At 42.9% G+C, this 24,492-nt stretch overlaps 1 protein-coding gene across 2 annotated transcripts; it reads right to left on the bottom strand.

The window, feature by feature from the left end:
• Nucleotides 1-25: 25 nt before the first annotated feature.
• On the bottom strand, nucleotides 26-23,483 carry P4HB (prolyl 4-hydroxylase subunit beta). 2 transcript variants are annotated; one of them, XM_089538321.1, is made up of 11 exons: nucleotides 23,230-23,483; nucleotides 20,347-20,553; nucleotides 14,536-14,669; nucleotides 13,925-14,062; nucleotides 8,913-9,017; nucleotides 8,567-8,692; nucleotides 7,883-8,083; nucleotides 5,188-5,308; nucleotides 4,861-5,042; nucleotides 4,404-4,490; nucleotides 26-1,077 (listed from the first exon to the last, which is right to left on the bottom strand). In XM_089538321.1, the coding sequence occupies exons 1-11, from the start codon at nucleotides 23,411-23,413 to the stop codon at nucleotides 991-993; spliced, it is 1,572 nt and encodes a 523-aa protein (XP_089394447.1). In that variant the 5' UTR covers nucleotides 23,414-23,483; the 3' UTR covers nucleotides 26-990. The 2 variants fall into 2 exon arrangements, with proteins under 2 accessions (XP_089394447.1, XP_089394454.1); XM_089538328.1 differs by lacking the exon at nucleotides 23,230-23,483 and adding an exon at nucleotides 20,770-20,809.
• Nucleotides 23,484-24,492: the final 1,009 nt, after the last annotated feature.

Raw genomic sequence — 24,492 nt, 5'->3', positions numbered from 1 at the left:
ATCAAATAAAATATCAGAAACAATATAGTATTAAAATTAACTTTTATTTGGCCAATGAGTTCCATTTCTTTTTGCATCATGGATGCTCAAAATTAATTCCAATTCTGCTGAAACACAGTCCCCTCCCCATAGCACTCCTTGGCTCTCAAGTACCCTCACACACACACACAAAAAAATAAATCCTAGTTATTGAGTGTCCTTTTTGTTGCATTCTGGCAGGCCATTTTCCAAATAGCTCTGTAAATACCTGGGAAACCCATTCACAAAGACATGTGTATAAGCCAGTCTTATGTCTGTTCAGGGGGCAGGGTGGTGGTGTCAGATTTTTGCCTTCGGAGAGGGAGCAATTGGTTTCTCCTTCCTCAGCTGCAAATCTCTGTACACCTCCTGATCTTTGGAAGAGAGAGATATACTGTTCATTCATAAAAGGAAAGCAAGACAGTAAGTTAAGAGGGTCTATCTTACCCTGCTCATTCATTTTCCTTTCCACAGGCACTGCAATGGTCATCCTAAGGGTGGCCTCCATACTGGAGTGGCCCCTCAAAAATGAGAACAGAGAACAGTTGTGACAGTAACTGAGGCCCTGCTGGGCTAACAGCAATTTATGACATTTTGACAAGTGTGGCTAAAGCCTGAAGGAGGTGTTACTGGTAAAGGTCCCAGGTTAGGCAATGGGATACATTGCCATTTCAATCTGCTTTTACCCCGATCACAGAACACTCTAGAAAAAGAAAATGTACATCACAGTGTGTATATGAAGAAAAAAAGATTCCAGCAGGGCACGCTACCTAATCGGTCCCCTTTTAAAAAACAGAAAAGTAAGACAAGAACAATCAGTTGACAGACAGGATGAAAGGTTACTTTAAACCATTCCCTGTACTCTTCAGCCAGCATCAGTCTTCTGGTTGGAATTTGTTTCTGGACTTGCTTGACTGCATGAGTAGGCAGCCACAGTGTAGTGTCTGGGGGATATGCAGATTGGACTCTTCTTTACAGTTCATCTTTTTTAAGTGTAGCATCCTCTTCATCCTCCCCATCAGTCTCTGGCTCTTCAATATCCTCTAGATCTTCCAGATCCTGCTTAGATGAAAAGGAAAATAAAAGAAGAGATCAGTCATCTGTAGAAGAAAGAAAAGGTCAGTCAGCTTCCTTGCACAGTGAGGGTCCTGCTATAGCAGCTGCCATTATTTTTACTAGTAAGGCAACTAACAAATATACTCCAACATAGAAAATGAAAGTTACTTTAGCTGGCTAAGCCTTAGCTTCAAGACATGCTGGCCAGTTAAAAGGCATGCTTTACAAGAACTTTGACTCCCCAAAAAGCTATGGAAACAGTAAACAAAAGCCTTCAAGCATTCCGAAAAACCAGACAGAAAGGACTTTCAGCCAAAAGTTAACATTTAGTCTAGTTGCCTTCCCATTTTCCCTACAAAAAAGGTCACTTGAGTGGATAAAAAAAGCTTAATGTCTCAGTAGGTACTGCACCCTACAATGTACTTGAGTTTCGTAGAGATGATTGAACTTGTACCTGTGGTCTCTAAATCATATTTAACTGAAAAAAGCCATAAGCATGAAAATAAGCCTGTGCAAATAATAAATAAATAGACTTTACTCTTGTACCCCGCCTTTCTGCTGCAGCAATCAAGGAGGCTTACATGACTAGAATATATTGGAATAATACATACTCTCAATAAATAAATTGACCCCTCCCCCTTAAAACAGGATTAAATATCAAGTGTCTGACCAGCCACAGATAAAGCCTAGATTGAGGCAGTTGTTCTGGTGCCTTGATTATATAGCATTCAGAATCCTGTACAACACTTTAAATTGATAACCAGTGGTTATTACAACTCCAGGAAAATTAGCAGGACCAGTACACAGGAGGAAGTGGTCAACAAGCCACATTCATGTTCATTCAAAGGAAAACATTACAAAAAAATCACACCAGTCCATCCACAAGGTAATAAACACAACCAAAGTACATGGAAATTGATTTCAGTATCACGTTAAGAAGATCTAGATAGCTGTTCATTAACAGATGGGTTCCAAAGTCATCCAAGTTCTCTGCTTTCTGCAGTGTGTTATCCTCAAATATGAGACTGCCTTACAAGATCTTCAATTAACTAAGTACATCATTTTAGCCCAAGCTCTCCCTTCTGTTGTGCAATCTCACTGAAAAAAGTCCCAGAAACTGGCTGGAAATTGAGGATTATCAACCAGACCATGACGATATTGACAAGGTAAAATATCACTCAGTCCACACATGTGTGACCTGTGAGTTGCATGCAACTCAATGCTGTTCTTTATATGGCTTATGAATCCCAGAAGGTTTGAGGAAAACCAATGTAGCTGCTCATCCTGAGAAGTTTGTCTCTCATGTCTTGAGTATCAGTTTCAATAGGTATCCATGCCAAAGTGGCATAATATTCAAGAAATATATACTATTTATTTCTTTTTTCAGCTCAGAGAATGAACACATTTTGGTAAAAGTGTACTGTGTATTAGCAAGGGACTACAACAGGCTAACACTCCCCACACCCGCATACACATACACAGAGGGAATGTTTCAGAAGAAGGCTTATTAACAGTTACAGCAAACTCAGTATGTTTCTTTGATTTAACATTCAATGATGTTAAATGAGAAATCAACCTTCAGTCACAGAATTTCAACTATGCATCAGGAACGTAGCCAGGATTTTAGGAGGGGGGGGGTTCCAGACTAAGTGCCACCATTATAATGAGGCTTGGGTGCGGCGGCACAGCAGCACGCACCATTCATTTTTCTAATGGAAGGGGGGGTCCAGACACCAAGAACCCCCCCCCCCCCCGCTACGTCCCTGTATGCATGAAGGTAGAAATCTACAACTCCAGGCGAATACTTACTTTGACACATTGGTCCAAACGTATATACCTGGTCAAAGACATATCATTTGTATTTTTTCTTTTTAAAGTGCATTCATGTCTTTCAAATCCAGTAATTTCAAAATGCAGTTAAATGTTCAAGAGATAGTTAGCACAGAAAGCATTATCATTTTCAGAAACCTGCCCCATTTTCCAGTTCACATTCTCTTCCCTTTTGAAGTTCTTTCTAAGCAATCTAGATTCATGTTAACACCTAGTACAACTGAAGGGACTCCAGTGCCATCTTGTTTTGGCCAACTGTAAAAGCTCAGCATTTTAGTTGTGATTTCTCTCTCTCCCCTATCCAAACTTTATTTTGCAGGTTTTAAAAAATACATATAAAAAGTAATTATGTTCAAGAGGTTCATGCCCAGCAGACCAAAGCAGCACCAAATCAAAATGAAATCTTCACTTTTATAGAGCTGAATAAAATCAAACAGTTTTAAGGAAAACAAGGCCAGCCAACTGGCACTACTCTGGCCCTGTCTCAGCAACATGTTAGTATCATATCTGATGCCTGGAGAGCATATAGTGTTAAACAGTACACCTACCTATCAATACATTGGATAATAATGCCAAAATTTATTCTTGAATCACAACAGATACCTAATTAGGCACAAAACAAAGGAGCAAGATACCAAATCAAGGGAGTTTCTCAACAAGCAGGAACAGGACAAATCATTTGCTGTACCAACCAGGTGGCTCAAACAGCTGCAGGTTTAGAGGTGACATTCACAGATTTCCATCCAAGATAGCCAGCACATTTGAGAAGCTACTTTTTTGGAATACAGTTCCCAGTCTCCCGGTCAGTACTATCAATGGCCCTGTTGGTAAGGCAATTCTTGGAGTTGAAAGATATGGCATGACAAGGTCACCAGTAATTTGTTTTGACCAAGGTACACCATAGTCCTAGCTAGGGCCCCCCAAGTTCACCTGCTATTCCTGCTGGGCTCTAGCTAAAAAACAGCAGTACTGCAGAGAATAGCATCACCAGTAAAAATGGCCAACAGCAAGAAAACAAGCCAGAATTGCCACACATGCTGACAGACGCCACTTAGGAGAACACGCACACCTGGTATCCAGTGCCGGAGACTGATCCAGCCCAGTGAAGATTCATCTCATGAGAACTACAGATAGTTGGGTCAAGTCTGAGAGAAATGTAAACAGCGTTTCTTGAGCATTTGTGATTACCTCAAAATGATGGGTTCTGACAAACTATGGAAGTTTGTGCCGGCTACTGCAGTTTATGCGGCCCAGCTAGTTAACATGGAATGGCAGTTATTCAGGAACACCCCCACCAGTATGCCAGCTCAATCTGGATATGACCAGCTGTACTTTATTTACAAGTTGCTATGGAAGCAGCATTCTCCGCTGTCACCAGGAGCCATAAGTAGCTTCAACAGAATTTCCCCTTCCTCTAGGATCACATCCAAACCTTGCCCCAGAACTGCACACATAGCAAAGCCCTTAAGGAGTCCACAGCCCTGTTTTCAGATACTCACGTCTTCATCTACACCACCATCTTTTCCACCACTTTCCAGGAACTTCTTAAAGCCCTCCAGTGTCCTCTCACCATTGTAGTCTACAACCTGCAAAGGCAAAGGAGCAAGGAAGTAATCATTTAAAGGACAGCTAAGTCTTCGTGGCCTGAAAATTTACTTTCTGAACAGCCACACAAACGAGATTGGAAAATTAATTTTACCCATGAGTTGAAGAACACCTAGTTACTAGATCCTCATGATTGCTGTGATGAAAGAATAGCCCAAACATGAGTACCATCTTCCATTAAGTAATCTATACCACCTTAACTTTAAGTTACCTATGAAATGACCACACATCCCTGCTCCCTGCAAATCTGTCCAATTCACATCTGTAAAAAACATTTATCTTCCCCACCACTCATTGTTTAAAAACATCCTTTCCAACAGAGACATCTCAAGCAATCTACAGCCCACTCACCGTTCTGCCAGGACCAGCAGGGAAAAACTTGAGGGTAGGGAAGCTGTGGACTTTCACTGCCTCAACTTCATTGGCTGTGGAATCCATCTTGGCAATGATAATGTTTTCATGGTCCTTGTAAGTCTCTCCTAGTTTATCCCAAATGGGAGCCAGTTGTTTACAATGGCCACACCAGGGAGCATCTGCAGGCCAGAAGGTGACAGGTCAGTTTAGCATCTTTTCAGGAAGAGCCAATCCCACATACCACTTCCTGGCAAAGCTGAAAAACATTCCCCTCTACTTTAACGTGGTGCAATTCAAGACCACGACTACCACTAAAGTACTCACAGAATTCCACAAAGACATTCTTTGTCTCATCAAAAGCCACATCTTCAAAGTTTTTCCCAACCAGGACTTTAACAGGCTGTTTATCCCAGTCATCAGAAATTTCTTGGCTCATTAGATGGGGCTGAAAGAGAAAAGCAAGAGAAGCAGCATGAGAGCAACAGTCTGGAATGTGCCAACAGGAACACCCCCCTCCCCCCCCCCCCCCGGCCACAGTTCCAGGACAGCCCAAAGCAACTAACAGACTTGGCCTATAAAAAGCCAGATTAATATAGACTTCCTCTTTCAAGGTCAACCCCTACCCACCCAATGACTGAGACACATAGGTTGCCACATGAAGGTTGCAAGCTGAAATTTTACAAAGTGCCTGTCTATGCATACAAAAACTGCCACCACTCCTGGTGGCAGCACTGAAGAAATACATGGAATGCAATGGAAAGAAAAAGAGCCACATACAGGCATTAAGATTACTTTTCCAAGACTTTTTTTAATAGATGGGTTTTCCCCCTCACTTTTATCATTAGGAGGACCCTTTCAATCAGAAGTGGGCAAAGTGTAGTCCTCAAGATGTTTGACAACTCCCAGCTTCATTGGTTGTGCATGTGGAATTTGCAGTGCAAAACATCTGAAGGGCTGCACTCTGCCCATCCTTAATCTAAAGGGTCAGTGTAATCATAAAAGTGCTGTGGAAAACTTTTTGCTGAGCTCTGGCTTAGGCAAGTGTTCATCAAATGGGTCCCTGCAGAAAATCTGAGCTACAATCACCATCGTTCCAGATCACTGGCCATCATAGCTGGGCTAATTGGAACTGCAGGCCAAAATATTGGGAGACCATTGTTAACATGGTTCCTCAGACCGTGTGGTCAGAACTGGGCTGCAAAGTAACTTGCTAAATTTATTTTCCTTGGATATTTGTTCCATATGTGAACTGCTCTTAGAACCTCTCAATCCTGAACCTATTTTTAATTGGAAGACAATGCATTCTATTTTTTTTGTGTGTGAGATACTTTTAAATAGACAAGGGTAGAAATCTGTGCTTGTTGGTATGTAACTGATTGCAGTGGACTCTCATTAGCCGAACCAACATATCCAATAGTGAGAGGGGATGTAAATTTCAGTCTAAGAACATCTGGAAGGCTAAAACTGCTCACTCTTGAAACAGAAAAGCACTGAAACCATTCCTCATGATCATCTACAGAACTAAAGGTAACCTTTTTAATGTATACATATTTGTAGCTCTGACTTGCCTGCTAGAATAGTGATCATTCTTGAAGTTCTTCCTAATCCTTTCTAAGTGTTAGGTTTACTACTAGAATACCAACTTAAGACAACATCCCTAATACTCAAAAAGCTCAGGAAAATTTTAAAGAAAACCATACATCACCATTGGCAGTCAATATGAAAATGGAAGCTTCCATGACTGAATGTCACACATGCATCAACCATTAGAAGGTTTGGTTGTTAAAGGTTCTAGACTGCTCTTCACCCAAAATGTGCTAGTGTTTGAAGCAGTTTTAAGATGAGGGAAATTCATATACAGTGCCTTACTTTCCCACTGGTGGTACAACCCTTGTAGATTTTACTATATTTTCCCCATAGGATATACGAAAGCTCTAAACAAAGCTCACCAGCATGGTCTGAATATTTAACTTTTGAACCAAACCTTATTGGTCCTATCTACATAGACATCTCTACTGCTACCAGATCTCTTATTCAACCCTTATATTAAGCCACTTAAGACTCAACTCTTCCATTTTCTTTCTAAATCCAACAACCCACCTTTGTTACTTAGGGCCAAAACAGACGGCCTGAAGGGGCGGCTTCAAGCCACCCCAAAGAAAGCTGGATCATGGCTGTGGCAACCGCATGCTGCGGCCCCAATCAGGCTTTTTGCCAGCTCAAAAAGAGGTAGCAAAATACTGTTCCTTTTTGAGCCAGCAAAAGGGCACCCTTTCCGCCAATGCTCTTCTGCAGCCCTGCAGTGTGTAGCGTATGAACACTGTGCTGCCGGAGTGCCGCAAAGCTGGTGCACGTGAAGTCAGGCAAATAGCTTTACAGTGGCTTGGGGGCATGCGTCATCTAAACAACATGCTCCCAAGACGCCTGGAAGCTGCCCTTTCAGGGTCATCTGTGCCAGCCCTTAGAAAGGTTATCTTGATTTTTTAGTTTCATTAATAATGCCTTCTGCTTTTCTGAACTGCATACAGCCTTTTTTTTAAAGTATACATTAACTCAGTCCCTTGAAGGCAAGGAAGAAAGGAAGTGAGGGTAACAAGGACAGTTGAGGAAGCAGCTTTCCAAGTGACAAATTTTAAAAGTAACTGCAGTTCTGTACAGCTGCTGTTGTCCTCTCCAGACTGAGATGGAAGGCTCCCAAGCTCTCGTGCAATGTGAGGACAAGGCCATGCTACCTCTTCTGCACGCCAATAAGCTAGAAGCAGCCCATGAACTGCTCTCAGATTTGAGCTCCCTTTATCAGCACATTAAAGCTATTTACATACTGGCACCATGCCCCACTGACTTTGCCCTTTGGATTTCTCAGCGTGAAGCTCTAAATACTATGCTGTTGGATGCGCTGCAAAGCTACTTTGAAAGGATTCATGCCATGTGACATTTCTCAGGTTCCATGCCATTTGTGGTTGTGGAATCAACTAACAGGGGTGCGTACCCTCTAAAACCACATTTAAACACTTATTACCTTAACTTTGCCCTCCAGGAACTTATTGCAGAAATCCTTGATGTTTTCTGGGGTCAGCTCATCTGATTCTGGTTTGTACTTGGTCATTTCTTCCTCTAGAGTAATGAGGCGAATAGCAGGACATTCCTCTTTCTTGAGACCAAAGAACTCTAAGATCCTCTGGTTATCAGTGTGATCACTGTCTATGTAGATGTACAAGATCTGCACAGGGGGAGTCAGGAGGATACAGAATGAAGGCATTAGAGAAAAGCATGTAGGACAGCAGAGGCACTCTTCCTCTTAAGAGCTACTCCAGTCATTCCATATTTAGAACTGTACCACAAGAGAGAGGCATTCATCAGATTTGAGAAACCCCAACATTTGTACATAATGTTAGCAAACAACTGCAGAACCCCTGTGAGCGACTGCCAAGGAATTCTGACTCTTGGGGCAAAGGCAGGGAGGAAAAAGGAACAGAGTATCATGGACAAGGCAAAGCTAACTAACTGGAGCGGCACGTAAAAGCACTCCACACTGCAACCTTTTGTTGCAAGTCTCACTTCTCTATACTGAAAAATAAATGTCCTCTGATCTTCACCTACATTTATTCAGGTGATAGACAAATATAAGATAGCAATATCAAAACAGTATTCTCAGGCTAGCAAGAGTAAAAGAGGAATTGCAGAGCCACTCCTTGGTCCTTACCTTCCCCTTAAAGCTCTCTGCTGCTTTTTTGAAGTTATCCAGTTTTTCTTGGTAGTCCGTTACACTCTTGGGCAGGAACAAAAGGATGTGGGTCTTGATCTCTCCTCCAAAGATTTTAGGTGCAGTCTGAACAAAAAACATATGCATTACTTGGGAGAAAAAACACTGCAAGGAACCTTGAGCTCTATGCTTCTGTACATTCCTCTCATTCGCTTTCCAGTTTGCTGCATGGAATACAATTTAAGCTGCTTGGACTCACTAGTCCCAACACAGAGCAGAGATTCTCCATGTCACCAACCCAATTCAACCATCCTGATCATACAATTTTGTTGAACCACTTCCATACCTGTTCAGTAAATTCAATCACCAAGGGCAACTGGTTTGATTTGATGAAGTTCAACAGACTCTCTTTTGTTATCTCCCCATCAAAGTTGTTACGGCCTTCATCAAACTGCAGAAAAAAGCACAAGGAGATTCAACTGATGATGACAAAGCTAATCAAGCCCATGGATTTCCAGTCCTCCTACTTAATAATCAAATTCAGCAGAGCAAATTAGACATATGCCATAATTCTAGAAAAGGACAAGATATGCTATTCTTGTGCAGAATTCAGTTTCCTGAAGACCCAATCATTCATTGGGTCTCATAGCTGTGAAGAAATTCTGGCTAAGAATGTGAAAAACATCTTCGGAGATCTCAGAAACCAGAAGCATGTCAGCGTAAGAGTACCACTAGTTTAAGGAGGTGCTGTGGGCTTTAGCACTCTGTCTAGTTCCTTGTCTTTTTCCACAGCAGGTTATTCATAAATTTGCAAGACAAACATGAAGCTGTTCAACTGCAAAATATATGTAGGCTTCTGTACAACTGCTCTTGGCACATTTAAAAAAAACTAGTAAAGGAATTATCAGGGTTATGTTTGTAGGACGCCTGTCCATCATTCCCTTCTGGCCCCAAGGGTGCCCATTTCACATTTCAGACAAGGCATAAAATTCTCAAGTTAAAATCCAGGGCAGAATCTCCACCAAAGCGCTCATCTTACTAATAAGCTAGATCCAACTTTCTAGAAGAGTAAATAGAGCAGCAAGGAGAAAGCAGTTTGACATGAACTGGACACTGAGATTCAGATATGCACTTTCCCAAAAGGGCCCTCGTCAACATTCAAGAATGTCTTAAACAAACAGCCAGGAAGGTGCTGCAAATTTCAGAGCCATGAATACTGAGCATCTGTATCCTAATGATCAGCAAGTTGTTGGTCTTGTTGGAAGGTGACTATTAAGTCTAGTCAACAGAACTGTTAAAAGTGAGCTAGTACCTTAAGCAACAAGACACACTATGAAACCACTAATGAAATAGCAGCTACTCAGAGGGCAACACATCCCCACAGTTATTGTTAGCAACACAGAACAGATGTTTGAAAGAGCACATTATAATTCTGTTGCCAGAAATAATTCTACTGCAGAGAAACATCTATCAGTCTCCATATTCAAAAGTCAAAACCCTTCCAGGAACCCTGAAGGGGGAGAGGGGGGACATAACACAAGGTTATGCACCATGAGGAATAAGCAAGGGACAGCTCTGACTCCACAGAATTGACTCCCTAGAAACACCACTCTGGAGAAAGCACACATAGGCCAATGTCACAGATCACCTTTTCTGAAAAATTAAACACAAATCTGTTTCTAGTAGAACTAAAACTGCAGTAACCAAGGAAGCAAAAGTAGGTTGGGCATTTGGTGGTATCATGGCTAAAAAGTGCTAGAAGCCTGAAACTCCTGATTTAAAATTCATTTTACAGAGGCAAGTGCTCTCAAAAACTCATATGAATAATACCTGCTTCAGAGCTATTACCACCCAAATGTATGCAAACTATGCCAACATCCAGAAGTGCTATACAAAGGAAAAGGGGTACGTACTTTTAGAGTTGTCTGTGAGCCAATTTTGCCATGCCATGGGACTTGATGGGCCACATCCCTGCCCAATGTGGGGAAATTATTTTGCTCTCCCCAAAGACAAAAGTGTTCTGCAACTCCCTTTTCCTAAACAGGCCCAAGGAAGGGGATGCTAAATTTAAATGGTAAATCATGCCCTCAAGAGGCTTTTGAAATGCTATTTGCACTGTGAATTTTTTGAGGGATGGACATCATCATCATCAGTGAGGATTGGAGAGTCTTGTGGGTGCTGCAGCAAGCAGTCTATGGGCTGTATTTTGCCCAACCCAATTGAGAAAAAAGCATATTGACTCCTGAAGATGTCCAAAATTCACTTTTAAAAAAATAAACAAGCTCTTTTCAAAGTCCACAGCAAAATAATCAGGGCCAGATGTTTCCTGCAGAGGATACTGTAGAATTTTATTTCCTTCTGCCTTTTGTGCTTGTTTACATGAGTTACATAGAAGCACCCAATGCATTTTTCTGGTCTGCACAAATCATTTGCATTTAGCAGCTGGAGGTAATTCTGGTTTAGTAGACCAGGCATAGTCAAACACTCATTCTAGACTTTAGGAGAGCGGATTTCAGTAAACTTAGAGAGGTATTGAGGGTGATCCCGTGGTCAGAAATACTAAAAGGGAAGGGAGTTCAGGCCGGATGGGAGTTTCTCAAAAGAGAGATACTGAAGGCACATTTAAAACAGTTCCAGTGAGAAAGAAAAATGGGAAGTGTCTCAAGAAACCAGGATGGATGACTAAGGAACTTTCAACCGAGTTAAGTTTGAAACTGAACATGTATAAGAAATGGAAAAAGGGGGAAATCACAAAAAAGAAATTCAAAGAAATAGCAGGCATTTGTAGGGGTAAAGTCAGAAAAGCTAAAGCGCAGAATGAACTCAGGCTTGCTAGAGAGGTTAAAAAGAATAAAAAGGGATTTTTTGGATATGTCCGCAGCAAAAGGAAGAAGAAGGAAACGGTAGGGCCACTGCGTGGAGAAGATGGCAAAATGCTAACAGAAGACAGAGAAAAGGCAGAATTACTCAACACCTTCTTTGCCTCAGTCTTCTCAGAAAAGGCAAAGGGTGCTCAACCTGAGGATAATGGAGCAGAGGACAGAATAGGGGAATTTCAGCACAGAATAAGTAAAGAGATAGTAGAGGAATACCTTGTTAATCTAAATGAATTTAAGTCTCCAGGACCAGATGAACTACATCTAAGGGTACTAAAAGAACTGGCAAATGTAATATCGGAGCCATTGGCAATCATATTTGAAAACTAGTGGAAAACAGGAGAAATCCCAGCAGACTGGAAGAGGGCAAACATTGTCCCCATCTTCAAAAAGGGGGGGAAAAGAGGATCCCAACAATTATCATCCAGTCAGTCTGACATCAAGACCAGGACAGATTCTGGAGCAGATAATTAAACAGAGAGTCTGTGGACATCTAGAAGGCAATGCCATAATCACAAAAACTCAACATGGGTTTCAGAGAAACGGGTCATGCCAGACAAATCTGATCTCTTTCTTTGAAAAAATTACCAGCTTGGTAGATGAAGGGAATGCTGTGGATATAGTATATCTTGGCCTTTGACAAGGTTTCCCATGACATTCTTGCAAACAAGCTTGTAAAATGTGGGCTAGACAAAGTAACTGTTACATGGATTTGTAATTGGTTGACCGGCCGAACCCAAAGGGTGCTCAACAATGGCTCTTTTTCAGCCTGGAGAGAAGTGACCAGTGGGGTCCCACAGGGCTCTGTCCTGGGCCCAGTGCTATTCAATATCTTTATCAATGACCTGGATGACAGAATTGGGAGCATACTTATCAAATTTGCAGATGACACCAAATTAGGAGGAATAGCTAATACTCCAGAGGACAGGATCAAGATTCAAAATGATCTGAATAGACTAGAAAGCTGGGCCAAAGCTAACAAAATGAAATTCAACACAGAGAAATGTAAGGTACTGCACTTAGGGCAGAAAAATGAAATGCACAGATATAGGATGAGGGACACCTGGCTGAATGAAACTACATGTGAAAGGGATCTGGGAGTCCAAGTAGACCGCAAGTTGAACATGAGTCAACAGTGCGATGCGGCAGCTAAAAAGGCCAATGCAATTTTAGGCTGCATCAATAAAAGTATAGTGTCTAGATCAAGAGAAGTAATAGTGCCACTGTATTCTGCTCTGGTCAGGCCCCACCTGGAATATTGTGTCCAGTTCTGGGCACCACAATTCAAAAAGGACATTGAGAAACTGGAGCGTGTCCAGAGGAGGGCGACTAAAATGGTGAAAGGTCTGGAAAGCTTGCCCTATGAGGAATGACTCAGGGAGCTGGGGATGTGTAGTCTGGAGAAGAGAAGGCTAAGAGGTGATATGATAGCCCTGTTTAAATATTTGAAAGGATGGCATATTGAGGAGGGAGCAAGCTTGTTTTCTGCTGCTCCAGAGAACAAGACCCGGAACAATGGATGCAAGCTAAAGGAAAAGAGATTCCACTTCAACATTAGGAACAACTTCCTGACAGTAAGGGCTGTTGGACAGTGGAACACACTCCCTCGGAATGTAGTGGAGTCTCCTTCCTTGAAGGTCTTTAAGCAGAGGCTAGATTGCCATCTGCTGGGGATGCTTTGATTTGGATTTCCTGCATGGCGGGGGGTTGGACTGGATGGCCCATGCGGTCTCTTCCAACTCTATGATTCTAGCAGCTGGAGGTAATTCTGGTTTAGTAGATAGAAGTCTTCCCACTTTAATAGACAAGCTGTTAACAAGCTAAGTACTAATTAATAGATTAAAATAATGGATAGCCCGAATGAGGAAAATAAGTTCCCATTTAGATGTACTGCCTTTGTCGACCAAGATGACATCTGTCCTAAATTGAACTACTTGAAATGTACAAGTCAGATTGTGGAGTTAAATTTATTTTTGGCCATACTTTGGTCACAATTTATTTTTGTACACAATCTCTTCTTTTGGAACAGTTCTGGTATTAGTGAGCTGCCTTGGCACTTCTCTAAAACCAATGAGTTGAACATAAAATGACTGAGGATATCCATTAAATTTCTCTCTCATGGTAGGCATTTCACATACTTTGGAGGCTCTTAGCTTCAGAACACTAAACCTAGTTACTACCATTCCACACCTGGTTAGTCAAAGTCCCAGCTAGATTTGACTTCGATGCTTAGGTGCTAACAGTGAGGAACTGTACCGGCTGTCCTTAAAACAAACACAGCCTTCTCGCCTGGTCTTTGGAAGAATCCAGACTTGCTCATTTAGCACTGATATCTGTTAAGGCAAAAAGTTGAAATGGCTATCCACATACAAAAAAGGAGGGGAAAAACAGGCAGGAAAACAGTGGGTGAAGCTGTGCCATTAATCTGCAGATTGTTGCCAAATGGACTTAACACATGCTGGCTTTTTATTCTGACACTTACCTTCTTAAAAAGGGCAACTCCATCTTTACTCAGCTGGTATTTGGCAAAGACATCACTGCTGGAAGAGATCCCGAAAGGAATGTCATCAATGGACTCTGCAGCCAGCAAGAACTGTTTGGCAGCAGCAGATTCTGCATCCTGGCAGAGAAGAAAAAGAGTTTTTTTTAAAAACTCTACATCATGCCCATCACCCCCAAAACTTTACAGAGAGCCAAAACAGATACCAGGTGCCACCAATAAGAAAACAGAGTTTAGTTCAAATTTAAGATAAGCAGAGAGGTCTTGACAGTCAGCTAAAGCAACAGTAATCATAGGTCTAGAGCAAACGGAAGGACAACCTGTGGCTCGCAGGCATGTGCTTCCAACCTAACTTCAAAACCCGCTGCAAGCAATCAATTTAGGCCATATGAGGGTGTGATTTCTCCTCTCTCCAAGACAGGCAAGCAGGTGACAGAACGAGAAAAGGGGATGGCCCCGGCAACTGCTGATTGTTGGCCCCACACATGACTAGCACATAATACTCAAAAGATTACCACCACAAGGAATGTGACCCCTGACAAAAAAACAAAATTTCCTCACCCCTAGTCCTGCCAATTGAATAAAAAAATTACCTTAAAGAACCCAATCACAGCAACTTCGTTGGACTCTACTAGTTCTTCAGCTGCTGCAACATCCTTCAAGGCAGTGGCTGCTGGTCCTGTGCGCTTCTTCAACCAGTTCACAATGTCATCTGCTTCCCTGCCAGCTTCATCAGCAAATAAAAGTCACATTATTATCTCCTCTATTAGTTTGAGCAATTAGCATGATCTTGTAGGAGAAAAGTGTTATCTGCTTTGATTTAATACTATTTATCCTACAAGCAGACACCTACAGCTTTCTTTTACCTTTTTGTCTTTCAAGATCAAGTAGCCACCAGACAGTGCTGTTGAGCCCAGAAGAGCCCTACTCAGATCTAAAATATTCTATAGATACACACCCTTCATAGCATGCTGTTTCACTGAACAAACTGGCTCAACTATAGACTTTGGTCTCGTTATCTGTGATGTAATATATTCTACCAGACAAGCAGGTTCCAGGCTGAAGGATTTCACTGAGCACTTCAACAAGAAATGAAGGAAGCAAGTCTTTGCAAACTTAACACTTTGCCTTAAGAGCCAAAGCATGATGCTCTTTAAACTTGTTAAAATGAAACCCATGTTTCAACTAGTTAGCAAGTATGACTGCACTGATTATATAACAAAGAGAATAAGCACCTAGGCAGAAGAGTAGCTGCACATGATTTGTGTCCCATCATTCAGAAAAGGGATTGCCCCTTGCCAGCACAGAAACACCGTTAGAGAAAGATGCACATTATTATTCATTACAACAAGTCTGGAAAGGGGAGATCAGAAGCTCTGCTCTTCTCCTCTGAAGGATGGAACTGGCAAAGATGGAGTGACTGTTCATGTTACAAGTTCTACAGGGGAAGACCAGGGGTAGTTGTTTTGGCAATGAGTAGCCAAAGCACTTCCAGAGATTGATCCCAATGCCAAAGCAGACTTTAAACTGCAAATGTTCAGAATTAGAAAAGGGAAAAAATTAGATCATTCATGACATCCTGCAGTTCAGTCTCAGGAGACTAAAATTGCAATGCTATGGACTTATTGGGAGTATGGTTCCCTGAGCACTATGTATTTGTTCCAAAAAGCATGCACAGGGCTAGGCTGAAGGAGAACTACAAGGCCCTGTAACCAGAAATTTCAGTGAACAATGTCAACTAAAGTTTGTGGTTCCCACTGCAGGGGACAGAGCCCCCTCCTTCCCACCTCACTGATGTCTAAGCCATTTGGTCAAATGAGATCTGTGTGTGCCCTCAGCTCCCCATTCTATCCCCAACTTCCAATGAATTCAGTTATGATTTCCAAGGCACGGATGTGACTATTACAACTATTTTTCTTTACCCCAGGAAGCTGTATCCTATTAACTTTTCCATTTCCAGGACCAATTTATGAAGTAATTCTTTCACAATTAAAGTTTTGGGGCATTCACATACTGCCTTTTCAGAAAGATAAAATCGGAAACAGATAAATCATAATGCAGGGAGTGCTTGGCCACATTTGGCAAGCTGTTCTTGCCCCGCAACTAGAGCAGCCACAGCAAGAGTCAAGGACTAAGTGGCAGCAAATTCACATAAAGGCTTCCCTCTCCAAGTCTTCATAAGTCATGGCTACCAGAAAGAGCCAAGTGCTACATATTATCTAGCTACCAAGGTAAGGAGAAGCCCTGTCCTCAAGGGGAAAGGTTCTGAATCTTTGAAGAACAGAAATAGCATCATCTGAGGCGAGAGCCAGCATGGTGTAGTGCTCTGAGCATTGGACTGGGATACTGGGAGATCAGGTTTCAAATCCCAGCTTGGCCATGGAACTCCACTGGGTAACCTTGGGCAAGTCACACTCTCTCAGCCTCAAAAATGGCAATGACAAACCCTCTCTTAAGAAACTTGCCAAGAAACTCCTATGATAGGGTTGCCTTTCAGTCGCCACTAGTCAGAAACAACTTGAAAGCATACAACAACATGATTGCCCAGGCAGAGTGTCATGTCTATGCCAGTCTTTCCCAAACATTGGTCCTCCAGGTGTTTTGCACTTTAGCTCCCAGAAGCCCTAGCCAGTTTGGCCAACAGTCAGGAATTCTGACAGCTGAAGTCCAAACATCTGGAGTACCAACGTTTCAGAAACACTGATCTAAGCCCTTTGTCCAGGTGCTCCTACCAACTGAGGTGAAGAAGACACTTACAACAAAGGGACACTTCCCCACGTGCTACCCTCTTCACCTTTATTACATTAATTCTGCATACATCCTGCCCATCCCCATCCACCAGCATGCACCATGTTCATCCTTTTCTTCAGGATGAATATAGAGGCCTGACCATCAAGTACAATGGCTAAAACATTTGTCAGCCAAGTAACCGCTCAAGAATTCAGGTCTCAAAGAAAAATCCTGAGATATGATAACCATCTTCAAACATCTGAAGAGATAGTAAGCTAATTTTCTGCTGCTCCAGAAGAACAAACCTAGACCAGTGATTTCAAATTATCAGAAAGGAGTTCAACAGTCGAACATACTACAGTCAGCTCTCCACATCTGCAGCTTTAATTTCTATGGATTTGATTATTCATGGATTTGATTAATATGCTCTCTCTAGGAATCTAGTTCCTCCAGCATGATTCTATGGTCAATATCCATCAGAAGTCTTGCTGAAGAACATAGAGATTCATAGAGAGGTGATTTCTCAGGTAAAAAAATAGTTTTTTGTTATTTGTGGGTTTCCCACTTTTGCAGGGGTCCTGAGCCCCTAAACCCAGTGAATGTGGAGGGACCACTACTTCAGGTCATGGACTCTACTTCACCTGAATTTATATGACCCTTGGGATCTGTCCAAACTCCACAGTTCTATGATGTATATAAATATTTTCCAAAGTTAAAAGATACTATAAAGTACATTATAATGTTATATATACATTAGATGAGTTGTTTCAGTTATATTCAGTATTTCTCTTGGCATAGGACCTAAGGTGGTTTACAATAAATTAAAACATACAACTGAAATCTTAATACAAAAGTTAAAACATAATTAAACATACATTTGATTAAAAGCACAACATTAAAATGTTTAAAACACAGCAAACAAAGACAAAACCAAGCACAACCCGTGAATGACCCCTCTGCTATGATGAGTTAAGAGTCAAAGGCCAATCAAAACTCCTGCACGAAAGAGTTCCACAGCCTGGGAGCAGGGACTGAGATGGCTCTGTTACCAGAGGGCACTGGGACTAAGCCTTGCAGAGAAAGACAACCTGGACTAGAACTCTCAAACTCCAACCAACATAGCCAATGGTCAGAGATTATGGTAAATAACAGCTCAACAGTAGGTTGCCTCTCCTGCGGTTAGTGTCAGAGGCTCCAAAATGGGTTTCACGTAGGGACTTGAAACAAGCAGATGGTAGCCCCACAAAGGCACCGAGCCCCCAGCCATTTGAGAGCACAAGATGTAGTAATCAAGGAGAGAAACTATGTTTGGATCTGTTTTTGCTGATAGAGAAAGAGGTAGGAATCATGACAATATTTTAAGAGAGAAACACCATTATTTGTCATGCTGAATATGGGCATGGGCAGAGGACAAATAAAGTCACACCTCCAAAGTGAAATATTATTTTAGGACCATATACATTAATTTAGGTGTCTGCATGTTAATACAAAATTGTTATACACAAATCCTTTGTTAAAGTATTTTTAAGTAGTTCATCTCTGAAGATGCCACAGGAAAGTTAAGGCTGGTATTACTATGAAACAATTGGTTTGAGCAGCTGATTACAAAAGAAAAGTAAGTTTTTCCTATCTCTATGTAGGTATATCAATGTCCCAGGGTAATTTTATAACTTCCATTTACCATACAATTCAACATGGTACATGTAGGCACTACTGTCACAGTCAGGTGTAGATACAACAAAAGTTGTGTGTGTACTGGCGAGGTAGCAGAAACCAAGATTCCCCAGGTCACTTGCTCATTCTTCATTCTTAGTCTAAGCTAACAAATTTTGGCCAGTCTTGGTAATCAAATAACAACCTCAGCTTATCAGGACTCTGTAGCTTTTCGGGGGTGTGGCAGTGGCAATTCTGATTTCAAGCCTGTGCTACACCTCCAAAACATAGTGCATGGTCATAAACAATGATCTGGTCCTATTCTTAAAGAGCGCTTCTACAATGTAGAAATAATATAGTTTTAACACCACTTTAAGTGCTGTAGCTCCACCCTATGGAATCCTGGAACTTGTAGTTTTACAAGTTATTTACCCTTCTCTGCCAAAGAGTGCTGGTGCCTCAAAAAACTACAAATTGCAGGATTCTGTAAGATGGAGCCATGACAGTGAAAGTGGTGTCAAACTGCATAATTTCTACAATGTAGAATCCCCCTTGATCATAAGATGGATGAGAATGACTACTGCCCCAATTTTCCTACTCATCGGGTGACTTTAGACACTACATATAATTGCAGGGAAAATCCCACCCCCAATGCCACACTGAATAAAATAGGAAGATTAAGGTTAAAGCAAACCAGCAGCACATGAGCCAGCTTTCCCCTCCAGCAACCAAGTTAAGGCATGATGATTTTATCTAAAATCCCCAAGTTGTTTGGAGCATCTCAGAAATATAACGGTCAAATTACCTCCAGCCTTCATCCCACGCTACAGTGAAGGAAGCAGCGAATTGTTCCTAGGCTAGGGGACTCATATTCTCTGTGGCTGGCAAAGCTGTAGAAGCCAATCACTGTGCAACATGACCTGAAAATCTCCTACACTTGTTTCAAAAGCCATGTCTTTTCTTGGTAACAATCCCTTATGAATTCGTTGTTTAGCACTGATATTAATAAAAATTATATTAAAATATTTGCTTGTATACTGTGACTGTTAAACATTTACATTACAAAAGTATTCACTAGGACTACAGTCTTCCACAAAAGCCAGCAAGTTGTTTTCTAGCTGTAATAGATGGAACTTCAGTACATACAATGTTTGTTTCTGAAAATTGCCCATTAAAGACACATGTCTACCCCATGTTATATTTTGAACTCATTTTCTAACAGATTAACATATGGGGAAGAAAGTTACCATTTTTTCTGTTCAGTGATGAGCCAGTTCTTTCTAATGTACCTAAAGGAACAATGCTAGCAGCAGTTATATAAAACTGGCAATATTTACAAATACTATCACCTTTGCTTTGATGCCAATTACAAACTGAGTTGCCATGGAGCACATATTTCTCAAAAAGGACTTGGATATTTTCCTTCCTATGCGAATACAGAAAAGACAGCCTCCTTCATGCACTGCGAAGGAGGAGCCAATCAGTTTGATAGCTCAATTTATGGATTGTATTACGCATCAAAGATGAATATAAAGGGACTCAGCACAGAGTGAAGGGACAGGAATGTGGCAAGAGAAAGGAGGGGTCATTGACATATTACTGACATTATATGCAAGGATAAAGAAATTACAATTTATAATGGAAAGCAATAGTTCAACATACCACCAAGTGGGAACTTGGGGCAAGGGCAACCCTTGTATACAAATCCACAGTATAGAAACCCTTGACTGCTTGGAGCAGGAGCAACAACAAAAAAAAACACCACCTAACTGCTAACAGGCACAAATAGTAGGAATGCATTAGTGACAACAGCAAACAAGATGTGAGCAAGAACAAGGGTGGAATTTTAGCAGTGTTGGTGACCATATACACAATGATCTATTGTGTATCACTAGCATGTCACCAATGTGTTCTAAAAATACATTAATGTTTTGTTCTATGCTCCAAACTCAGTCCTTGAAAGCCCTTGAGGCTTATTGCTTGAACTTTTAAACTTATCATCATTATCACCACGACCTCACCTGAGTACTCTTTGGGGGAAGATTTATCTCCATTCTTAAAAAATTTAATAGTAGGATATCCTCGCACACCAAACTGCTGGGCAAGTTCTGACTCTTCTGTGGCATCCACCTTAGCCAGTCTGATTTCAGAGTTCTCAGATTTCAGCTTAGCTGCCGCCTTTGCATACTCAGGTGCCAGAGCTTTACAGTGACCACACCATGGTGCATCTATGAGAAAGAAACCCAGAAATAGTCAGTATCAAAACCATTGCATGCAGTCTCTCATGTTATCCTTTTATCTTCTATCAACAGGAATGGAGGCACATCATAAAAGCATTCCATGCATGTTGCCCTGGAGCATTCTAAGCAATATGGGGGTGGGGTGGGTGGGGTCTTTCACAGTCAAAAAAGCTCCAGCTTTAACTTCCTTGTTGTATTACACACCTTGCTCTCTGCCCATCAGAAAGTGAATGCAGAATCCCACTTTGCCTGTAAGATTGGGCAATCTCTACAACAGGAGACATATAAGAAAGAGCAAGCAAAATAACTGTGTCCCAAACCAATTATCCCAGATAATCTAAGACAAGGAATGGGCCTACCTAGGCCACTTTGTGCCTTTACACTGTTTACAGCAAAGAACTTGCTAAATGGTTGTAAACATTGTGGGGCTTCAAAAAAGGCAGAAAACCCAGTCTCTACTCCCTATCAGGCAATAACAACTGCAGAAAATTATCATAGCAGCATACCATTAGGCACCACCACCCAGCTTGCTCAAGCTCTATAATTATTAATTTTCTAGAAAAAAAATATTCTCAGGAATATAATTCCTGAGTTCAAGCACAAACTGTGGACAAGAACAGCCCCCGCCCACACACAATTCCTATGCTTTCAAACAACAGGTGCTCAAAAGGCTCCTACACCCTCCAAACATTTTGATACAATTCTCTTATATCAGGAGTTTTATGACTCATTAGAGTATGGCAAAAATATCTTACCACTGACTTCAGCAACACTACAGAACTAGCATGGCTCAGCAAACACTGTATCATGGGCCAGCCAAACTTTTAAAGTTTTTTTAAACTTCTTCACTTCAGTCAGGGACATAGCCAAGGGGGGGGGGGGTGTTCTTGGGGTCCAGACCCCCCCTTCCATTAGAAAAATGAATGGTGTGTGCTGCTGCACCGCCGCGCCCAAGCCCCATTATAATGGTGGCACTTAGTCTGGACCACTCCCCTTCCTAAAATCCTAGCTAGTCCCTGCTTCAGTCGTGCTGGACTAGGAGATCCAGATTCCACTTCCTACGAGGCCAAGAAACACACTGGTTGGTTTGCTTCCTCTCAAGGCAGGATGACCATTTCAACTTTCTGTCCAGGAGGAATTCCATCATGCCCTCCATTCTGAGCAAGACTAAGAAGCATGATCTCTCTATGAGTGCTTTTAGCTTTTAAGTCTGTAATACCCTACATTTTTCTTGAATGTCCTACATTTTGCAGTGCTATGTCTTCCTTTGTGGTTAGGATCTCTGGTCACCATGTTTCAGGGTCATTGTGAAAATAAAGTGGGGCCTCATACTGCCCCCCCCCCGTCCCCCTTCAACTCACTGTGCAAAAGGTGGAGTAGAAGCATTAAGCAATAGCAGATAAACTCGTTGTTACGCCCTTTTGATAGAGCGCCTGACATTCCCACAGACACCGGCAAACACATGGGTCAGGGCTAAATTGGTTCCCTCCCACCCCAAAGGCCTCCTGAAGGGCAATATACAGTCATTCCTCCATATCCACAGATTATTCCACCACCCACAGCTTGAAAAACGTTTTGAAAACGTATGTAAGTCTGGAAAAGCCAGACTTGATTTTGGCATTTTATATAAGGGACACCGCTTTACTTCATCATTGTATTTAAGAGGACTTGAGCATCCAAGGATTTCGGTATCCATGGAAGGAGGGGGTCCTGCTGCCAAACCCCTGCTGATATTGAGCAGGGTGGCCAGCCATCCTCACTGCAAAGGAGGAGAAGGCACTGCAAAAAAGGTAGGACAAAGTGGAGGACTTGACAAAATAAAAACTCATAGTGCTACACACTCTGCTGCCTGTTCATCAGAGAGTGAATGCAGAATCCCAGCTGCCCTACAACATAGAAATAGAAATGCATGCCTCTCTGCATTGCTCAAAATGGAGGACACTTTGGAATTCCTCCTGGAGAGAAGGCTGAAATGTCCTGGAAAAGGAGGGCGCCTGGTCACCCTGGCTCCGCAACGCACACCTTGCTTTTGCCATTGTATAGAAAGGGCACCATTTTACTATGCCATTGTATTTAAAGGGGCTTGAGCATCCACAGGCATACGTATCCACGGGGGGGGGGGGGGGTTGGTGGTCCCCAAACTGTGCCCTTTGAGGTAATTTTGGACTCCAGCTCCCAGGCTATTGGCCGACAGGGCTGAGGTTTCTGGGAGCTAAAGCCCTCAATCTCTTAAAGGGCACAGTTTGGGGTACTATAATACTATGTACCTCCAAACTGTGCTCTAAGGTATTTTGGACTTTAGCTCCCAGAATCCCAGGTTATTGGCCTACGTGGCTGAGGCTTCTGGGAGTTGTAGTCCCAAATCTCTTAGAGGGCACAGTTTGGGGACCACTGCCCTAGAGGCCTTGGGAGAAAATGGCGCCTTCCACGCCCCCTCCTCCTCCTCCGGGGCAAACGCGCAGGAAATACTCGTCCACAGGAGAAGAAAAGGGGACCCAATTCCCCAGGGCCGGCTCCGAGGCCCCTGGAGAGCCACCAACCCCACACGCGTGTCTGCCGTAACGTGTGAAGCGGGGACACGTGAAGCCTTGGGAGGGAGAGGAGAAGACAACGACGACTGCGCGTGTATGTTCCCCCTCAGGAGAGCCTCAGAGGAGGACTCACAGAACTCCACCAGGATGTTGGGGTGCTGCTCCAGCGCCCGCTCGAAGTTGGCCGTCTTGAGGACCAGAACGCCCTCCTCTTCCTCGAAGGCTGCTGCTGCTTCTTCTTCTTCGGCGGCGAAGGCGGAGAGACCTAGAGTGAGGAGGAGGAAGAAGAGCGGCGCGGAGAGCCGGAGGGGCTTCATGGTCGTCGTCGTCGTCGTGGATCCCGGGCGCAGAGAGCGGAGGACGCGGCGGCGGCACCGAGGGAGGGAGAGACAGAGAGAAGCCCCAGTCCCCGCCTCCCCGCTTATAAACCCGCCCTCTGGCTGCTCCCATTGAGCCGCAGCGGCAGCGCCGGGCCCCGCCCCCGTCTTCTGATTGGCCAACGCCGAAGGCCGCGTCATCTTTCCTGACGCTTCCCGAACGCACCTGGAAAGTTTCCTCCGCTCCCTCGGCTATGATTGGCCACAGCTACCCCTGCGGCGCTTCCGATTGGATAAAGCGACCGCCCTTTATCGGATCCTGATTGGTCCCTCTTTTTTTCCCTCCTCCTCCCTCCCCTCAAAGTGCGTTTCTCTCCTCTCTCCTTTGGAACGTGGCATTCTCGCAGGGCCACGCCCGTTTTCAGGCCTGCGCATGCGCACGAGAGCACGACGGGCAGACCTCGTTCGTGGTGGCTTCTGATTGGGCCGCCTGTGACCCGGAAGAGCAGGAAGGGGAAGGACTTCCAGGGCGCCGAGGGGAGGAGGGAGAAGACAAAAAAGAGGAAAGTCCAAAACACCCTGCAGGAAATAATTCCAGTTTGAGACCGCTTTAACTGCCCTGGCTCGGTGCTAGGGAATTCTGGGAATTGTAGTTTTATTGTGGCACCAGAGCTCTGACAGAAGGCTAAATGTCTCACAAAACTACATTCCCCAGGATTCCCTAGCATTGAGCAGTTAAAACAGTCTCAAACTGGGTTATTTCTGCCGTGTGTTTTGGACCTCGCTTGGCTTTTTGTTTTGGATGCTAAGCTAAGAGAAGTGGAAGTTGGTGTCGGGAGGCTTTTTGCGTGTGTAGGCCACACTCTCTCAGCCTCAGAGGGAGGCCAAGGCAAACCCTTTCTGAACAAACCTAACCAGGAAAACACCACAAAGTTGGAAATGACTTGGAAGCACACATCAGCAAACAAGTAATGCAGACACATACATAGCGTGCCTTCAAGTTCCCTGTGGAGCCCACAAGCAGTTTCCTAGAACAAATCTCCACGTTTATTATCAAGTACAGCAAAGCCTTTGACTTG

This window comes from Sceloporus occidentalis, unplaced genomic scaffold, assembly GCF_023333645.1.
Source record: "Sceloporus occidentalis isolate IW3139 unplaced genomic scaffold, rSceOcc1.0.p SCAF_1, whole genome shotgun sequence".
Taxonomy (NCBI): domain Eukaryota; kingdom Metazoa; phylum Chordata; class Lepidosauria; order Squamata; family Phrynosomatidae; genus Sceloporus; species Sceloporus occidentalis.
Note: the sequence above shows the minus strand (reverse complement) of the source record. Positions and strands in the feature narration are given on the sequence as shown.